The 15,229-nt window shown below is 40.3% G+C and overlaps 1 protein-coding gene across 13 annotated transcripts in view; it reads left to right on the top strand.

The window, feature by feature from the left end:
• The window catches only part of anks1b (ankyrin repeat and sterile alpha motif domain containing 1B), an 856,034-nt gene that overhangs the window by 706,672 nt on the left and 134,133 nt on the right, over positions 1-15,229 (top strand). For all 13 annotated transcript variants that reach the window (XM_073066305.1, XM_073066306.1, XM_073066289.1 and 10 more), the window contains one exon: positions 12,869-13,533. In XM_073066305.1, coding sequence (XP_072922406.1) covers positions 12,869-13,533 — 665 coding nt within the window. The remainder of the gene's footprint in view (positions 1-12,868; positions 13,534-15,229) is intronic.

Below are 15,229 nucleotides of genomic sequence, written 5' to 3'. Positions count from 1 at the left end.
TCTGTCACCTCTCTATGACACACTGGCTAACTGTTTCTTCCAGCTTTTCAACATCAAACACAAAGGTATCCATATTTCAACACTGTTTCTTCATAATTAATCAGAACATTTTCCTATCTTGCTTAGTGATAAGCTGCACCTCTTACAATTCCCTGTTCTGTTATACTCCACTGCCATGATTATGAGCAATATGGCTGTATAACCTCCTTAAGCTGAAGGAACACAGAAGCACTTTCCACCGTATAGTATGACATGGTTCTGGTCTAATCTTGAGGTAAAATTATGTTTTGCATCAGTTCCTTTTCATTTTTGGGCTTGTCTGCTGTTGTTTAGAAAGGAACACATTCATAGAATACTATTAATATAGTTTACATGGTATCCAGTTAGCTTACACTCATGAAATTTGTCTGCTTGAAATTAATGATGTTGCTGGAGATACTGGCTTGGTGGGAGAAAGAAGTGTTTTAGACTTGTATGTTTGTGAATTTGAGAGTATACTCAGTTGAAAGGAAATATTTATATAAGACCATAAGATATAGGAATAGAAGTAGGCTATTCGGCCCATCGGGTCTGCTCAGCCATTCAATCATGGGCTGATCCAATTCTTCCAGTCATCCCCACTCTCCTGCCTTCACCCCATACCCTTTCATGCCCTGGCTAATCAAGAACCTATGTATCTCTGCCTTAAATACACCCAATGACTTGGCCTCCACAGCTGCTTGTGGCAACAAATTCCACAGATTTACCACACTCTGACTAAAGTAGTTTCTTCGCATCTCAGTTCTAAAAGGACGTCCTGCAATCCTGAAGTTGTACCCTCTTGTCCTAGAATCCCCTACCATGGGAAATAACTTTGCCATATCTAACCATCAGGCCTTTTAACATTCTGAATGTTTCTATGAGATCCCCCCTCATTCTCCTGAACTCCAGAGAATAAAGCCCAGGACCTGCCCGATGTTCCTCATACTGTAACCCTTTCATTCCTGAAATCATTCTCGTGAATCTTCTCTGAACCCTCTCCAATGTCTGTATATCCTTTCTAAAATAAGGAGCCCAAAACTGCTCACAATACTCCAAGTGTAGTTTCACGAGTGACTTATAGAGCCTCAACATCACATCCCTGCTCTTATATGCTATATCTCTAGAAATGAATGTTAACATTGCATTCTCCTTCTTCACAACTGACTCAACCTGGAGGTTAACCTTTAAGGTATCTTGCACAAGGACTCCCAAGTCCCTTTGCATCTCTGCATTTTGAATTCTCTCCCTATCTAAATAATAGTCTGCCTGTTTATTTCTTCCACCAAGATGCATGACCATACACTTTCCAACATTGTATTTCATTTGCCACTTCTTTGCCCATTCCCCTGAACTATCTTAAGTCTCTCTGCAGGTTCTGAGTTTCCTCAACACTACCCGCTCTTCCACCTATCTTTGTATCATCACAAATTTAGCCACAAATCCATTAAAACCTTAGTCCAAATCATTGACATACATCGTAAAAAGCAGCAGTCCCAACACCGACCCCTGTGGAACTCCACTGGTAACCGGCAGCCAGCCAGAATAGGATCCCCTTATTCCCACTCTCTGTTTTCTACCGATCAGCCAATGCTCCACCCATGTTAGTAACTTCCCTGTAATTCCATGGACTCTTATCTTGCTAAGCAGCCTCATGTGCGGCATCTTGACAAAGGCCTTCTGAAACAAATCATGGGCTATATCTATATTTAAGACAAACAGATGGTACCCAGACTTCTCCCATTTGCCAGTCAAGCCCAACTGCTGATTTAGAATATGGAAAGAGAAGATTATGAAGCCCTCCTGTCTGTTCTGCCAATCAATAGGAACATGGGTGATCTTTTACCATCCCCCACCCCCACTAACCATGTGTCTCTTAATACAATTAACACCTAAAAATCTACATATCACTGATGTGAACCTACTAAGGAATTGGCCTCCACAACCCTCTTTGAGGAGGCAGCTCCAAAGATTCTCCACCCAAGGAAAAACTTGCCCAAATGGCTGACCCTTATTTTGAAAATGTTACCCTACTTCTCGATACTGTAGCCAAAGGAAACATCAGCTCTTCATCTACCTTGTCAAGCCTGAGACAACTTTATACATTTCAGTGTGCTCATCTCTTCTTCTTCCAGACTTGTAGAGGATAGGCCCAGTCTGCTTAATCTGTTTTCATGTCACGTATGACAAACCCACTATCCCCAAGAATTATATTGAGGTATACAAGGAAACATGCAGTTTAGTGATGATAGTGAAAACATTCCTAAGGCAAAGAAGCTTTAGTTGTCAAGAGCTTTAGGCTCTGGCAGATCAAAGACTGACAGAAATATCAAATATTTCCAACAGAAGTTGAACAATCTCATTACAGTTAAAATTGAATACAGTAAGAATCTCCACCATCTCACTTAAATATTTTTTTCCATCTTACTCTCCTGAGGTGTTCTCTACTTTTTTTTAAGTTCAACTTTCAAGGAAATTTATTATCAAAGTACATACACGTCACCATATACTATCTTGAGATTCATTTTCTTGTGGGTATTCACAGTAAATAAAAAAAAAATAATTGAATCAATAAAAACCTGCACACAAACAACCAATGTGCAAAAGACAACAAGTTGTGCACATACAAAAAAGAAAAAGGAAACAATAATAATAAATAAATAATAAATATTGAGAAGATGAGAGGAAGAGTCCTTGAAAGCGACTTCATAGGTTGTGGAATCAATTCAGTGATGGGGTGAGTGAAATTGAACACTTTAAAGGACTAGAAATTCCATGATAGTTGCTTCAGTTTTACAGGAGCTTAAGTGAGAAAATATAGAAGATAGTTTATAAAAAAGGACTACCTGAATGCTTTCTTTCTACACAGACTAATGAATTCCTTAGGTCTTCTGTAAAGTGTGTCAGTTGCTCGATTAATGTCATTTCGATTGATAGACCAGTTAGCCTGACATCAGTGGTGGGAAAGATGCTGGAGTCAATTATAAAAGATGAAATAGCGGCACATTTGGATAGCAGTAACAGGATCGGTCTGAGTCAGCATGGATTTACGAAGGGGAAATCATGCTTGACTAATCTTCTGGAATTTTTTGAGGATGTAACTATGAAAATGGACAAGGGAGAGCCAGTGGATGTAGTGTACCTGGACTTTCAGAAAGCCTTTGATAAGGTCCCACGTAGGAGATTAGTGGGCAAAATTAGAGCACATGGTATTGGGGGTAGGATACTGACATGGATAGAAAATTGGTTGGCAGACAGGAAACAAAGAGTAGGGATTAACGGGTCCCTTTTAGAATGGCAGGCAATGACTAGTGGGGTATCACACGGCTCGGTGCTGGGACCGCAGTTATTTACAATATACATTAATGATTTAGATGAAGGGATTAAAAGTAACATTAGCAAATTTGCAGCAGATGACATAAAACTGGGTGGCCGTTTGAAATGTGAGGAGGATGTTATAAGAATGCAGGGTGACTTGGACAGGTTGGGTGAGTGGGCAGATGTATGGCAGATGCAGTTTAATGTGCATAAATGTGAGGTTATCCACTTTGGTGGCAAGAACAGGAAGGCAGATTACTATCTAAATGGTGTCAAGTTAGGAAAAGGGGAAGTACAACAAGATCTAGGTGTCCTTGTTCATCAGTCACTGAAAGTAAGCATGCAGGTACAGCAGGCAGTGAAGAAAGCTAATGGCATGTTGGCCTTCATAACAAGGGGGAGTTGAGTATGGGAGCAAAGAGGTCCTTCTGCAGTTGTACAGGGCCCTGGTGAGACCACACCTGGAGTATTGTGTTCGGTTTTGGTCTCCAAATTTGAGGAAGGACATTCTTGCTATTGAGGGAATGCAGCGTAGGTTCACGAGGTTGATTCCCGAGATGCCGAGACTGTTATATGTTGAAAGATTGGAGCGACTGGGCTTGTATATACTGGAATTTAGAAGGATGAGAGGGGATCTGATTGAAACATATAAGATTATTAAGTGATTGGACATGCTAGAGTCAGGAAATATGTTCCCGATGTTGGGGGAGTCCAGAACTAGAGCCCACAGTTTAAAAATAAGGGGTAGGCCATTTAGAATGGAGATGAGGAAAAACTTTTTCACCCAGAGAGTTGTGGATCTGTGGAATGCTCTGCCTCAGAAGACAGTGGAGGCCAATTCTCTGGATGCTTTCAAGAAAGAGTTAGATAGAGCTCTTAAAGATAAGGGAAATGGGGAGAAAGCAGGAACGGGGTACTGATTGTGGATGATCAGCCATGATCACAGTGAATGGCGGTGCTGGCTTGAAGATCCGAATGGCCTATTCCTTCACCTATTGTCTATTACCTTTGTCTATTTCATTGTGATCTGGCCACATGGAACACAATGATCATGTGCTTTTAAAAGTTCCATCATCACCGTCATAACCACAGAGGAATATGAAGAGCTGACTGTGGTTGCAGATCATCTATCAGTGGACTTAGAGCTCACCAAATGGCTAGCTCCTCACCAGAATCCTACCATGATCATCACATTTGTCTCACTTCATAAATGACACGGACTATTTGTGGCATTTTATACTTCGGGGGGGTGGGGGGGAGGGGTGTGTGTGTGTGTGTGTGTGTGTGTGTGTGTGTGTGTGTGTGTGTGTGTGTGTGTGTGTGTGTGTGTGTGTGTGTGTGTGTGTGTGTGTGTGTGTGTGTGTGTGTGTGTGTGTGTGTGTGTGTACGTTGTAGATGACATACCACATCTTCACAAACTTCCAGGAAAGTAGAAGTGTTACAGTGCTTTCTTCATAATGACATTTTCATGTAAGACAGAATCTCTGAAATGATAACACCGAGGAATTTGAAGTTGTTGACCCTCTCCACCTCTGATTCCTTGACAAGGACTGGCTCATGGATACCTGGTTTCCTCCTCCTGTAGTCAATTATCAATTCTTTGGCTTTACTGACATTGAGTGAGAGTTGTTGTGACACCAGTCAGCCAGGTATTCAATCTTCCTCCTATATGCTCATCATCACCACCTTTGATTTGGCCAATGACAATTGGTGTCATCGACAAACATAAATATGGCAATGGAGCTGTGCTTAGCCATAAGACCTTAAGACATAGGAGCAGAATTAGGCCATTCAGCCCATCCAGTCTGTTCTGCCATTTCATCATGGCTGATCCATTTCCCTCTCAACCCCATTTTCCTGCCTTCTCCCTGTTCGTGTCCTGATTAATCAAGAACCTATCAAACTACAACTTAAATATATCCCACGACCTGGCCTCTGCAGCTGCCTATATAATACCATAAGTATAACGTGAGTAGAGCAGGGAGCTAACCTCACAGCCTTGTGGTGCACCTATGCTGATGGAGATTGTGGTGGAGATGTTGTTGCCAATACGAACTCACTGGAGTCTGCAAGTGAGGAAATCCATGATCCAGTTGCACAAGGAGATATTGAGGCCAAGGGATTGGAGCTTATTGATTAGTTTTGAGAGGATGATAGTATTGAATGCAGGGATGTAGTTAATGAAGAGCATCCTGATGTATGCATCTTCACTGTCCAGATGATCCATGGTTGAGTGAAGAGCCAATGAAATAACATCTGGTCTTATTTATTAACCTCCAATTTAAATGGACAGCCTGTGGAAAGAAAAGATTTCAGTTTGATGTCTGACAGCTTATGGCTGAAGTTATTAGATTTTTAAAGCAAAATCATGCATGCTTTTAGTAGAAAGGTTAGTTTTATGTTATTTTTCCTTCAATTCCACCAGTATCTCTAAGTTTGTACATTCTCCCTGTGGCCATGTGGGTTTCCACTGTGTGCTCCGGTTTCCTCCCACAGTCCAAAGATGTACCCGTTGGTAGGCTAATTGATCCTTGTAAATTGTCCCATGATGAGGCTAGAATTAAATCATGGGATTGACGGGCGGTGCAGCTTGAAGGACCGGAAGGGGCTATTGTACGTTGTATCTCGATAATTTTTAAAAAATAATAATTTCTATTGGGAAAGAAAAGCTATAAATTTGATGACTAGTAAATAAAACTAATTTTGGAATAATGTTGCCTTAGCTCTGGTTGTACAAGTTACATTATGTATTTATGAAAGTATAGTACTAATATGTATTAAAATAGTCTATGATATATTTATGTCCCTAGGTGTAATAATTTACAACATACCATTGATGAATGAGGTAATGCTGCCCATTCAGGTTTCTGACAAATGCCCAGCTACTATGGGGGGGAGGGGGTGTGGAGATACGTCTCTCCTAAAGGAGGAGTAAGGCACTCCTACTCTCCGCTAGCCTGCAGGTCACACTTGGGCAAGGTGTAGCACCTGCTTAGCTCCTCCATCAGGGTCACATGAAGCCATGGGGGCAGGTGGGGGAAGGTCGTATGAGCAGCTGGTGCATATCACAGGTCCTAGATATGTGACCACTGACGCCAGGCAGACAGTCTCTAAAGAGTGTTGATAATACTCCTGTCTTGTAAAGACACTACCCAGAAGAAGGCAATGGCAAACCACATCTGTAGAATAATTTCCCAAGAACAATCATGGTCATGGAAAGGCCATGATCTCCTACATCATACTACAGGGCACAAAATGAACGAACCAGTGACTACATTTTGCCCAATTTCATTTCACGTGGAACCCCTGTAGCCAATGAATTTAAGAATTTCATGATATCAAACTCTGAACATTAAGAACAATAGCACACACAGAAGCAGCTGTACCAATGAAGTCAGTACCTGTTGGAAGAGACAGCTGAACTCCATCAGAAGGTCAGCAGGTGTTAGTAGGAGAATGCTAAGCAGATTATGCTGCAACTGTAAGGTTAAAAAGCTGTCAAGTGGCAGGTTACATGTTCCAGACTGTTATCATTTACTCAGAGATACTGGCATGCCCAGTTTTAAGAAGCTTCCACTAGGGATGGATGGGTTGGCTAAAATCGCCTGATTGTCTTTACACTCTCAGAAGCAATGTGAAGGAAGTCTAGTCTTGTGTAGCCAGCAAACCAAAAAAAAGAGAAGAAAGCACAACCCTCAGCTCCGAATCCTGTAGTATTCTCAAGCATGCAAGCTCATTAGCTGTCTCAACTATCCACCACTACAGAATAGCATAAGAGTTTCACATATGAACACCAAGTTCATAGTAAATGTAAAAAAACTATTAGAAATGGCACAATCAACCCCCTTTCCAACTTGCCATCAAAATAAGTTCTTTAGTGTGAATATATGGGAATTTTATGAAAGTTAATTTTTCAACATCAATCTTGTTGTTTTTAGAACCATTTAGTTGGCTTCAATGAGAGCTTAAGGCTAACCATGCCTATCAGGTAACTTACCAGTTTTTGTTATTTCTTCCCAAATCAGAGAGGACAGAGTTGCCAATATGCAGATGTATAAAGGGACCTCATTCAGAGCACGAATAATGACGAAACAATGCTCTCACAATTAACATAACACCAAAAAAAACCCAGAAGTATAATCACACTGGGTGACAATGTGAGTTCTGAGGAAGATCGATGGGATATAACTATGCTAAGTGAATGGTGAGGACATTGCAGGTTTATGGTAGTAGAATTGCAGCAGGTTAATGTAGTAGAAAACAGTGAAATCATCAACTTTCATAAGAAAAATGAGAAAAGAAGGGTGTTTTAAATAGTAAGAATTGAAAAATATTAGCATTCAGAGATCTGAAACTCCATGTCCATGAAACACTAGAAGTTAACATGCTATTATAGCAAAAATTAGAATTAACATTTAAGATTTATGGTTTTTTTAATGCCTTGCCTCTTTAAGTGACTATTTAATTGTCTCTTAAATGAAACAATTGTATTTACCTGCAGCACTTCCTCATGCTGTGAGTTCCAGATAGCAACAAAAAGATTTTCCTCTCTTATCCCCTTTAAAACTCCTTCCTCATGCTGTGAGTTCCAGATAGCAACAAAAAGATTTTCCTCTCTTATCCCCTTTAAAACTCCTTCCTCTCAAGTTAACTCTATGGCCTTTTATCTTTGATATCACTACTAGCAGAAAAAGATTCTGAGTATCTCCTCAAACTCCTTCATTCCAGGGGGAAAACCATTCTATACAATCTACACACACAAAATGCTGGAGGAACTCAATAAGCCAGACAGCATCTATGGAAAAAAGTACAGTCAACGTTTTGGGCCAAAACGAGATTAAAAAGCTGAGGAGTAGATTTAAAAGATGGGGGAGAGGAGAGAAACACCAGGTAATATGTGAAACCTGAAGGGTTGGGATGATGTAAAGAGCTGGGAAGTTGATTGGTGAAAGAGACAGAAGGCCATGGAAGAAAGAAAAAGGGGAAGGAGCACCAGAGAGAGGCGAGGGGCGAGCAAGGAGATGAGGTGAGAGTGAGAAAAGGGGGTGGGAAATAGAGAAGTGGGGGGGGGTGGGGAGCATTACTGAAAAAGATGTTGGAGACTACCCAAATGGAATATAAGTTGTTGTTCCTCTAACCTAAGTGTGGCCTCATCATGACAGTCGAGGAGGCCATGGATGGACATATTGGAATGGGAATAGAAAGTTGAATTAAAATGGGTGGCCACTGGGAGATCCCGCTTGTTCTGGCGGAGTGTAGATGCTCAGTGAAGAAGTCTCCCAATCTACATCAGGACTCACCAATGTACAGGAGGCCACACCGGGAGCATCGAAAACTGTAAAGGACCTCAACAGGGTCACAGGTGAAGTGTCGCCTCACCTGAGAGGACTGTTTAGGGCCCTGAAAGGTAGTGAGGGAGGACTCCAGTCCTGCCAAAGGGCTTCAGCCCAAAACATTGACTGTACTTTTTTCTATAGATGCTGCCTGGTCTGCTGAGTTCCTCCAGCATTTTGTGTGCGTTGCTCAGATTTCCAGCATCTGCAGATTTTCCCTTGTTTGTGATCTTACCCAATCTCTTCCTATAACTGAATTCCACCAATTCAGGCAATATCCTGGTGAATCTCCTCTGCACTCTCTCAGTCACAACAACTTTCTTCTTTCAGAACAGCTCAAAAAGCTCCAAGTACAGTCTAACCAATGCTTTATAAAGTTGCAAAAAAGCTCAACTTTTATATTCTACATCCTGGAATATATAGGTAAGCATGCTATATGCCTCTGCCACTCACAGGATCTGTGCACTTGAGCCAATGGTCCATTAATATTTCTTAGTGTGGCACCATTTGACTTGACTTCCCAAAGTGCATCATCTCGCACTTGTCAAGATTAAATTCCTTCTGCCAGTGCTCTGCCCAGCTTTCCATTTGATCTGCATCCTGCTGTCCTACTGACATTTCTCACTATCCACAAACCTACCAACTTTGTATCACTGACATAATTCTTCCTTCTACATTTACATGTAAGTTGTTTCATGAATCTCAGCTCTGATTGTTAGCTCTCAGTGGGTAAGGTCTTAGTATTTGGGTTATAAATGCTCTTTGCAGCACTGAAATTCATCCCTTCATTTAAGTCATTATTTTCATCTGTAAATATCTGAAACTCAGCACTGATCCACATGCTCTTCCAGTGATGTATTTGTTTGTGATCTTCTTTGTGTGATAACCAACTTCTCAGCACTATTCTGAACATCTCTTTGATCATGACCCTCAACAATTCTATTGCTAATTAACTCCTACACCCCAAACTGATTAGACTCAAGTGACCAGGTGTCTCCAGCCTTGTGGACCAACTTGGAGAATTTAAAATTAGTTTAAAATCAGAAATAAAATTGCCAGCAAAAGCAGTTATCCTGAGGATTAATCACTAAGAATGTCTGAGAGACTAAAATAAAAGTAATCTACTGAGAAATATCTTAAAAGGTTTCATGAGCTTTCAAAGACATATAAATATTTTTAAAAGTATGAGGAAATATGGTTTTTGACAGAGAGAATGTAATGGAGGATAAGGAAATGGCAGAGAAATTCAACAAATGTGAGTCTGTTTTCATGGAAGAAGGCTTAAAAATTCTGTTCAGAAATGATGTAGATCTAAGCTCCAGTGCAAACGAGGAGATAAGTTAGTAAATAAAGACTCTGAGAGAAGTTAATGAACCTGAAAACTATTAAATCCCAGGGACCTGATGATCTACATCCCAGCGCAATGGAAGAGTTGGCTATAAAAAGAGCAGATATTCTGTTTTATCAGCTTCCACAATAGATTTTGGAATGGTCTCGAAGACTGGAGATTAAACAACATTGACGACAATTCAGAAAAAGAACGGAAGTAAAAACAAACTTCTTTGTATCAGGAATAGGGTAAATGCTGGACTTTATAATAAAGGATATATTACCAAGACTTAGAAAACAAGGATTAGTGCATGCTTCCACTTATTAAGTTATGTATAATTTATCTTAATTAAGTTTATTTACTTTGCCGTTTCTAATTTGCTTCTGCCACAAGAACCAAGTTTTCATGACATTTACTCCTATGTATGTATACCTGTGCAATGGTAAATTTGAACCCAGACTTGAACTATTCATGATCAATATCAAGAGTCTGGTTGAGGTGACCAAGTGCAGTATTTTCTACTTTGATAATAATGTGAAGTGGAATGATAATTGTGGGTAGAAATGAGGATGCAAAGAGGTTTCAAGGGCATTTAGACAAGCTAAATGAATGAGCAACAACATGACAGTAGAGTACACTGAAAAGAAATGTATAGGTATTCACTTTGGTGGAGAAAGCAGGAAAAAGGAGGATTTTTTAAAGAGGTAAAAAATGGGAATATTATTGATTAATGAGACTTGAGTGTACATAAGTCACTGAAAGTTGACACGTAGGTGCAACAGGCAATGAGGAAAGCAATGGATATTAGTCCTAACGAAGGGTCTCGACCCGAAACGTTGACTGCTCCTTTCAACGGATGCTGCCCGACCTGCTGAGTTCATCCAGCCTTTTTGTACGTCTTGATTTGGCCACAGCATCTGCAGCGTACTTTGTGTAAGCAATGGATAAGTTGGCCTTTATTACTAGAGGATTACACCTGAAGTATTGTGTATGGTTGTTACAGATGAAATTGACCAAAAATTCACCAGGTTGGTTCCATGAAATAGTGGGTCTATCTTATGAAGGGAAATTAAATAGACTAGGCTTCTATTCTGTACAGTTTGGAAGAATGAAGGTGATCTCATTGAAACAGAGAGTTTTTAGGGCATTGTAGTTCAGATTTGGGATGGATGATTTCCTCTAGCTAAATAGACTAGAACAAGAGGCATTTGTCTTGAATTAAGATGTAGGCCATTTAGGATTGTAGCAAATATCTGGAATTCTGCCTTCATATCTAAGGTCAATAGAATTCTGGGTATTCAGGGAATCTAGGGATATAAGAATAGGCCATGATATTGTTGAACAGAAGGTCGTGCTTGAGGGGCCTTATGTTGCTTCTTATCCAAAAACTTCTCTTCAACTTCACCTTTTAAAAGCCGTTACAAAATCCATCTCTATATTAGAGCTTCCAATTATCTTTCTTGCCTTCTCTTTTATTATCTATTACCATGTTTCTATTTGTGAAACATCTTGAGGCATTTCTTTGTAATTGTCAATACATAAATACAATGTCCTACTTTTGTCAGTATGATGTTATAGTTGTGCAGAATTTAAGCGTATCTGAATGGCAATGTATTCTTTTTCCTTCTCAGCCAAAGGAAAATGAAAAATCCTGAGGTACTCAGTAAGTCATTTACTGAGCGTATAAGGTTTAAGTTTCTGTTCATAAAAGCTAGTGCTTGTCTGTGAAACATGTCATTCGCAATGTGCTGAAAAGTTATGTTGGGATGGAGTTTAGGTAGTACAAGCTATTTGCTGAACTTATTGATTAATTCAAAGGTTTCAAAGCTTTCAAAGGTACATTTAATATCAGAGAAATGTATAAAATATATATCCTGAAATGCTTTTTCTTTGCAACCATCCACGAAAACAGAAGAGTGCCCCCAAGAATGAATGACAGTTAAATGTCAGAACCCCAAATGTTTTGATAGAGTAATTATGAATATAATAATTTCATTCATATTTTTTTATTTTTAATATTAGCACCCCATAGACACATCCTTATCCTGTTCTCAATGTACAGATTTTGAAGGATAGCTCTTGTAGGATTCTCTCTCTTGATTTATTTCGTTCAAACGTGTTGAAATAAAACTAAAGCATTTCAAAGACATAAGTGCAATATGTTGTGAAGCACAAAGAAGTGAAATATTTCAGTAATGTGGAACTTGACAAGGTTTGCTTAAGAAATCCTTCAGACTGAATGAAGCAATGAAAGTGAAATATTTACCAGTATTTCAGCATTAGTGCTGCCGTCTCAAAGCTCCAGCAGCTGGGTTTGTCTCTCACCTTGGCTGCTACCTGTGTGTAGATTTCACTCTCTTCCTGTGACCTCCTGGGTTTCCTCTGGGTGTTTCAATTTCTCCCCACCTCTGGTAGATAAGCTAGCTGGTGTAAACTGCTCTTACTATGGTTTGGTTGCAAAAGAATTGTGGATAGGCATGGGGGGGGGGGGGGGAGAGTTGGAATTTTTGCCCATTTCGGAGACAATAAGTTTCTAGGGAAATAAATGGGAGAATAACACTGATAAGGTTCCTCTGAGAGCCACTCTAGATTAAATGGGCTGAATGGCTTCCTTGTAATTTATAAGAAAAAAGATAAAAATGGGCACTATCAGTTCCATGGCTGATAGATAAGAAATAAAATAAGGCAGTTTACCAATCTCTCTTTCACTCTTGAGCTAATGTTCTACAGATGAAAGAGGAATTGGTAAATTGTCTGTTACTTTATTTCTGAAGAAACCAGCCTCTACTTTAATTAAACACAATTCATCGTTTAATTGTTTTCTGTATAGAATTTGAAATTACTAACAGCTTATCCCTGTCTTTGCCAGAGGAGAATCTTTGCCAACGTGAAGCCTCAGCAGAAGAGGAACTCCATGATGGGCATGTCCCTAAGCAGTTTGCAGGTTTATTACATGGCTCTTCCCCAGCTTGTGAATCTCCAGAGAATCCTTATCATCTGTACACCAAGACAAATAAGGAGTTCACCAATGACAGCGCCTTGAGGATCAAAGAGTCAACCCAGGAGCCAAAGTTAATTAGAACAGATTCACTTCAATGTAGCGATGAAACAAATGAGTCACAAGTGCAGCATAATAACAGCGATGTATCAATATCAGACAAAGAAGCCAGATCACAAGTTGTTTACAAGACCATTTTCCATACAAAAGTGAACCATAATGACAGTGACACTTTTGTCAGCACTAGAACTTTTCGGAATGACGATCACTGGATAAGCAACACTGGAGAAAAGCTCGGCTTTGAAGACAGAGCTTGCACTTTAGGAAGGGTAAGATCAGGAGGAAAGACTCTCCTTGAATTACAGTTGGGCAGAAACATTTCAAAGTCGGACTCCAATCTTATTACTTGCTCACCTATCGAGGAAGAGTCAAGGAACACACGCTGTGAGTCTGTTTCAAACTACTTTAAGGAAAGCAAACAATGCACGGGGAAATGTTTGGAACGAACACCTTCCTTCACAGCTGAATGGGAAGAGGTAAGAATCATTATCAAAGTAGTAGGTATCTCTTCCAAATGTCAGTTAATGAAGGTTCCAAGAAGACACAGTACAGTATTTAATTTCTGATTTGTATTGGAAGAACTATGACATTGATAAACCAGTGCAAAGTACAATCATTATTTAGAATAGATCATGATGTCTAGTTCTTTGTAGCATGTCGTACAACAAATACAGTAAACTAAAGTTCTATTTTTAATAAATGAACTATATTTGCCAATTTATTATTTATGACACTGTATAAACCAGCTTGATAGGATAAACCATTGTATGTTTGTTCCGGCATTTTTATATTAGAGAAGTATTTATTTAATAATAGAGATCTTAACTGAGTCTCTCACAGGTTGTTTGTCTAAGCTAATCCTGAAATGTAACAAAAAATCAAAATCATTTTAAGAATATTAATTCTACTATTGGAAATTTTAAGCATTTTGGGAGTGACTCTGTTGTGGCTTGGATGTTCCTACTAGTTACCTTCCCTCACCCCCCCCACCACCAATTGTACCCACCCTGAGGGCCTAAATGTTACTGCAGCTTTGAGCCTCCTAAACATGAGAAAGTCTGCAGATGCTGGAAATGCAGAGCAACAGACACAGAATGCTGGAGGGACACAGCAGGTCAGGCAACATCTGTGGAAATGAATAAACAGTCAACATTTCAGGCCAAGACCCTTCATCAGGACTGAAAAAGGAAGGGGGACAATGCCAAAATAAAATGGTGGGGGGGGGGGAAGGAGGATAGCTAGAAGGTGAAAGGTCAAGCCAGGTGGGTGGGAAAGGTAAAGGGCTGGAGAGGAAGGAATCTGATAGGAGAGGAGAGTGCATAACATCCCACCAACGTAGAGGGGGCCACATTGGGAGCACCGGATACAATAGACGACCCTAGCTGATTCACAGGTGAAGAGTGGCCTCACCTGGAAGGACTGTTTGGGACCCTGAATGGAGGTGGGGAAGGAGGTGAATGGGCAGGCATGGCACTTTGGCCACTTTCAGGAAGAGATGCCAAGAGGAAGATTGGTGGGGAGAGATGAATGGACAAGAGAATCATGGAGGGTGTGATCCCTGTTGAAAGTGGAGAGTGGGTGGGAGGTAAAGATATGTTTGGTGGTAGGATCCCTTTGCAGATGGTGGAAGTTGAGGTGAATGTGGAGGCTCATGGGGTAAGGCTAGGTAAGGCTGAGAGGAACTCTATCACTGTTAAGGCAATGAGAAAATCAGGTGAGTGTAGATGCGTAGGTGTACAGGAAATGGAAGAGATGCAAGTGTAGGCAGTATCAATGTTGAGGGAAGGGAAATCCTGTTCTTTGAAGGAGGAGGAAATCTTTGATGTCCTAGAAAGGAAAGCTGTGTCCTGGGAATAGAGGCAACAAAGGAACTGAGGAAAGGGAATAGCATTTTACGCAGGGATGGAAGAGGTACAGTCAAAATAGCCGTAGCAATTGGTAGGTTTTTAAAAGACGTTGGTCAACAGTTTATTTCCAGAGATGGAGACAGACAGATCAAGAATGGAGAGGGAGGTGTCAGAAATGGACCAAGTGTACTTAAGGGCAGGGTGGAAGTTAGGGGCAAAGTTGATGAAATTGATGAGCATGAAGCAGCACCAATGCAGTCATCAGTGTAGCGGAGGAAGAGTTGGGGAACATTACCAGCGAAGCCCTGAAGTAAGGCATATCTGG

The sequence above is a fragment of the Hemitrygon akajei genome, chromosome 14 (genome assembly GCF_048418815.1).
Source record: "Hemitrygon akajei chromosome 14, sHemAka1.3, whole genome shotgun sequence".
In the NCBI taxonomy this organism is placed as follows: Eukaryota; Metazoa; Chordata; class Chondrichthyes; order Myliobatiformes; family Dasyatidae; genus Hemitrygon; species Hemitrygon akajei.
The sequence above is the reverse complement of the archived record's forward strand: the minus strand, read 5'-3'. Positions and strand labels throughout refer to the sequence as shown.